The 4,034-nt window shown below is 59.2% G+C and overlaps 1 protein-coding gene across 1 annotated transcript in view; it reads right to left on the bottom strand.

Moving 5' to 3' along the window:
* The window catches only part of MYH14 (myosin, heavy chain 14, non-muscle), an 85,685-nt gene that overhangs the window by 36,450 nt on the left and 45,201 nt on the right, over positions 1 to 4,034 (bottom strand). Inside the window, exons 20-22 of the mRNA XM_014550447.1 lie at positions 3,812 to 3,972; positions 2,782 to 2,890; positions 23 to 154 (exon numbers count right to left, since the gene is read on the bottom strand). Of these exons, the coding sequence (XP_014405933.1) occupies positions 23 to 154; positions 2,782 to 2,890; positions 3,812 to 3,972 (402 nt within the window). The remainder of the gene's footprint in view (positions 1 to 22; positions 155 to 2,781; positions 2,891 to 3,811; positions 3,973 to 4,034) is intronic.

Here is a 4,034-nt window from a genome sequence, read left to right as displayed (position 1 = left end):
ACCCTCGGCCCCGCCCCCTCACCTGTGTCAGCCGGCTCTGCAGCTCGCCCACCTCGCGGGCGCTCTGCTGCTGGAGCTCCTGCACTTTCTGCAGCTCCTGCGCCCGCGCCTGCAGCACCTCATCCTGCCGGGTCACCTGCAGCAGCGGCTTCACCTACGGGGAGGTCAAGGTGGCGGAGTGTCTGGGAGGCCGCTCGGCCCGGGAGCCAAGAGCTCACGCTCTGAATAAGGGCCGGACTCCGGGGCTGCAAGGCCAGCTCCTCCACCGGCCAGCGAGGGACCTGGCAGGCACCGCAGGGTCCCATCTATACAGGGGTGGCGGGGTGGGAAGGGGTTAGCAGCCCCACTGCACAGGGTTTCCGGGTACGGGAACAGGGCGAGCAGCCCTGTCCGTGTTTCCGTTTTGCTAAATGAACCCTTTGTACACAAGCGACACTGTACCCAGCAGCAGGCGTTTCTCAGAGTCCTCGGCCCCGGGTCCAAGGAGAGAAACGCACCTTACACGGTGCGACTAGGCGACGGGTGCCACGCGCACCCATCACCCAAATGACGTTTCACAAACCGCCCTCCCCTGGCCACCTTTCTGCTCCATCGCCTCCGATTCGGTTCTTAGCGGTTCCTAGTTCTTCTCTGCTCGAGTCTTTCCTAGTCTGTTATTTTCTCTTCCATAGCACTTATCACAGCTATAGCTTTGTATTTATGTGTGGGATTCATTCACTGACGCCTGTCAAGCCTACCCCTAGCTCCCATCCTAGGGTAGGCAAACGTTTTCTTAAAGGGCCAGCTAGTGCCCGGCCGGTGTGGCTCAGTGGTTGAGCGTCAACCTATGAACCAGGAGGTCAAAGGTTCAATTTCCAGTCAGGGCACAAGCCCAGGTTGTGGGCTCGATCCCAAGTGAGGCACGTGTAAGATGCAGCTGATGGATGCTTCTCTTTCATCAATGTTTCTATCTCTCTACCCTCTCCCTTCCTTTCTCTCTCTCTCTCTCTAAAAAACAAAAAAAACCACACACAAAACAAAACATATAAAAATAAATAAAGGGCCAGCGAGGGAAATATCTGAGGCTCTGCAGGCCACTCTGTCTCTGCTTTAATGACTCCACTCTGCTGCTGTAACACAAAAGCAGCCCCAGACAGTACACCACCCAGCAGGCATTTACAAAAACAGGCGTCTGGCTTGTGGGTTTGCCAACCCCCGCCCTGAACTATGGGCTGCATAGGGCAGGGCTTTGTCTATTTTTATTCACCATTTTATCACGGCCCCCTAAAACGTACTGGCGCACAGTAGGTGCTCAGTTAACGCTGGCTGAGTGCACGTAGGCTGATAGCTCAAACGTCTTATCGAGAATTACACTGAAGAGCTGCGTTTTCTCCTCCAAATCTCCATCCTCCTGCCTCCTCTCCATTCCCCTTTGGGGGAACACCCTGCTCCAAGCTCACAGGGGCCCGGGTGGCTTGGCTCTGTCCCTCGGCTTTGGGTGGGCACGGGCAGTCGGCCTGGCTCATCTGACGTGTGGTGAGTGGTCTGGATGGTCACAGGACTGCAGCCGGGCCAGTGGGAATGAACCCGGACTCTGAGCTCTGAGATAAGACAAGCCCACGCCGGCCTCGCTGGGGGCCAGTCTCAGTCGGCGGGTGGCTCCCTGGCGGGTAAGCCTGCAGGTGACCATCCCAGAGGACAGTCAAGCAGGAGACAGAAGGCTGGGTAGCTGACATCCGTGTGGGCCCTGTCTGTGCAGGAAAGGGTCACTCACCAGGCCTGTGGTGTCCAAACCCCAAAGGAAGGACTGGCCCTTGCCCGGCTCCTCGAGTAAACCTCTAAGCCAGCCGTGGGCAAACTCAACGGAAATATTGTTATGGTTGGGTCACAGCATGAGGAACTGTATTTAAAGGGCCAGAAGGTTGAGAACCATTGCCTTAGAGTATCGGTCTGATACGTGACTTGGTTTATCTGGGGGGTTGGGGCCACGTGGTATCAACTTGACCCCTGCAAGGGCTGGAGGCTGTCACAGAGGCCAATTACGTGGGCGGTCAGCCATGCCTACGTGAGTGACCACAATCAAAACCCTGGACACTGCCCGGCCGGCGTGGCTCAGTGGTTGAGCACTGGCCTATGAACCAGGAGGTCACGGTTCGATTCCCGGTCAAGGGCACATGCCTGGGTTGCAGGCTTGATCCCCAGCGGGGGGGGTGCAGGAGGCAGTCGATCAATGGTTCTCTCTCATCATTGATGTTTCTCTCTCCCTCTCCCTCTCCCTTCCTCTCTGAAATCAATCAAAATACATTAAACAAAACCAAACCAAAAAACCCTGAACACTGAGGCTCGGTGAGGTTTCCCAGAGGGCAAAATTCCCCATGTGTGTTGTCATGCATCATTTCTGGAAGGTCCTGAAAGCTGGCACCTGGTCTCTCCTGAGCTCGGCCCTGTGCGCCTTTCCTCTTTACTGGTTTTAATCTGCATCCTTATCCTGAATAAATGGTGAGCAGGAGTGTCACCAGCAGGCATTTCCCTGACTTCTCCCAGTGAATCGTTGGATCTGAGGAGTCTTCAGGACCCCCTAGTCCAGCCCTGGATCCAGCTGCACCTGAAGCTGTCCTGCACCTTTTATCCACGTTGGTTGGAGTCGGGGTTTTGGGTCACTTGCTACCCACAGATCCTGCTGAGCAAAGGTCAGGCTGATGGGTCCCATTTTACAGATGCAGCCAACTGAGGCCCAGCAGCCCTGCCCCCGCAGTCCTGTCTCCTTGCCGCTCAGGCCACCTCCCCGGGTGCCCTCCTCACCTTGGTGAAGAGCCGCCACCACTGCCAGTGTCGCAGCTTGAGGTAAGCCGCGCAGTTCCGCTGCATCACCCGCAGCGCGCTCTGCTGCTGCTGCCGCTTCTGGAAGGCCCTGTGCGGGGAGACGGACGGACGGACGGGCGCATGGGAGGGGGGCTCGGCCCCTCCAGGCCCCGAGAGCTCCCTTCGGCTCATCAACCATGATTAAATGCCTACTGTGTGCAAGCACCATTCTGTCATTGGCCCTCTCTGCCCTGTCCCCTCCTCTGCCCCCGTAACCCCAGCCCCAATGCAGGCCTCACCTTCACCCACCGGGACCCTCACCCAGCCTCCTCCCCAGCCTCCCGGCCTCCAGTCCATTCTAACTCGCCTCCAGGGGGTCATTCTACACCCTCCCTCCCTTCTCACAGCCCTCCTGTGGCTCCCAGCACCCTAAACAGGGTCCCCGCCCCTCAGCCTGGGATTTGGGGGCCCTGTATTTGCTGATCCTTCGTCTGGGCCAGGTCTGAGGGGGAAGGAGACGCTCCTGCGGACTTCCTGCTCGCTCCTGAGCCTGGAACACCTTTGTCACTGCCTCGGTCTACCTGGTTGTCAAGTGTGACCTGGGACTCCCTGGAGCCCAGGGCCTCCCCTGCACTCGTAGGGCCCCATCAACGCACAGCCATGACGCTTGTGCCTGTGTTGTCTGCCCCTTCAGACTGCAGTCCCTCACCCTTGAGGCCGGTAGGGTGACCACCTTGACCTAGTGTCCCCGGCGCTTTCTCTGTGTTAGCACTGGAACCCGTGCCCCCGAGGCCCCGCCAGCGCCAGGCTGGTCACCGACGACAGAGGCTAGCTCTTCGTGGTGCTTCCAGCATCGCTCAGCACTGGCCAGGCCCACAGGGGCCGCAGGGGCCTCAGGACCTGGTGGCTCCCTCCCTCTGTCTCTCAGCCCCTCCACCATCTCAGAGGCTTTGACACCTGGGGCCACCTGGTCAACCCCTCCCTGCCAGCCTCAGCCAAGGGGACCGCGGCAGACAGCTTCGTGCCCCACCTGCGAGCCAGGTATCCCCGGGCAGCCGCCTGGAAGGACACGATGATGTCCGTGACCTTCAGGTCCCGCTCCTCCTCCAGCTGGGCCAGGACCCCCGCCCGGAAGAAAATCTTACTCTGTCCCACGCGGTAGAGGTTGGGGTCCAGTTCTAGGGCTTGGATCTGTGGCGGGTGGGGGTGATACGGAGAAGTTGCAATGACAGGGGAGGTCCTGGCCCCCCCCC

This window comes from Myotis brandtii, unplaced genomic scaffold (genome assembly GCF_000412655.1).
Source record: "Myotis brandtii unplaced genomic scaffold, ASM41265v1 scaffold601, whole genome shotgun sequence".
Lineage (NCBI taxonomy): Eukaryota > Metazoa > Chordata > Mammalia > Chiroptera > Vespertilionidae > Myotis > Myotis brandtii.
The sequence above is the reverse complement of the archived record's forward strand: the minus strand, read 5'-3'. Positions and strand labels throughout refer to the sequence as shown.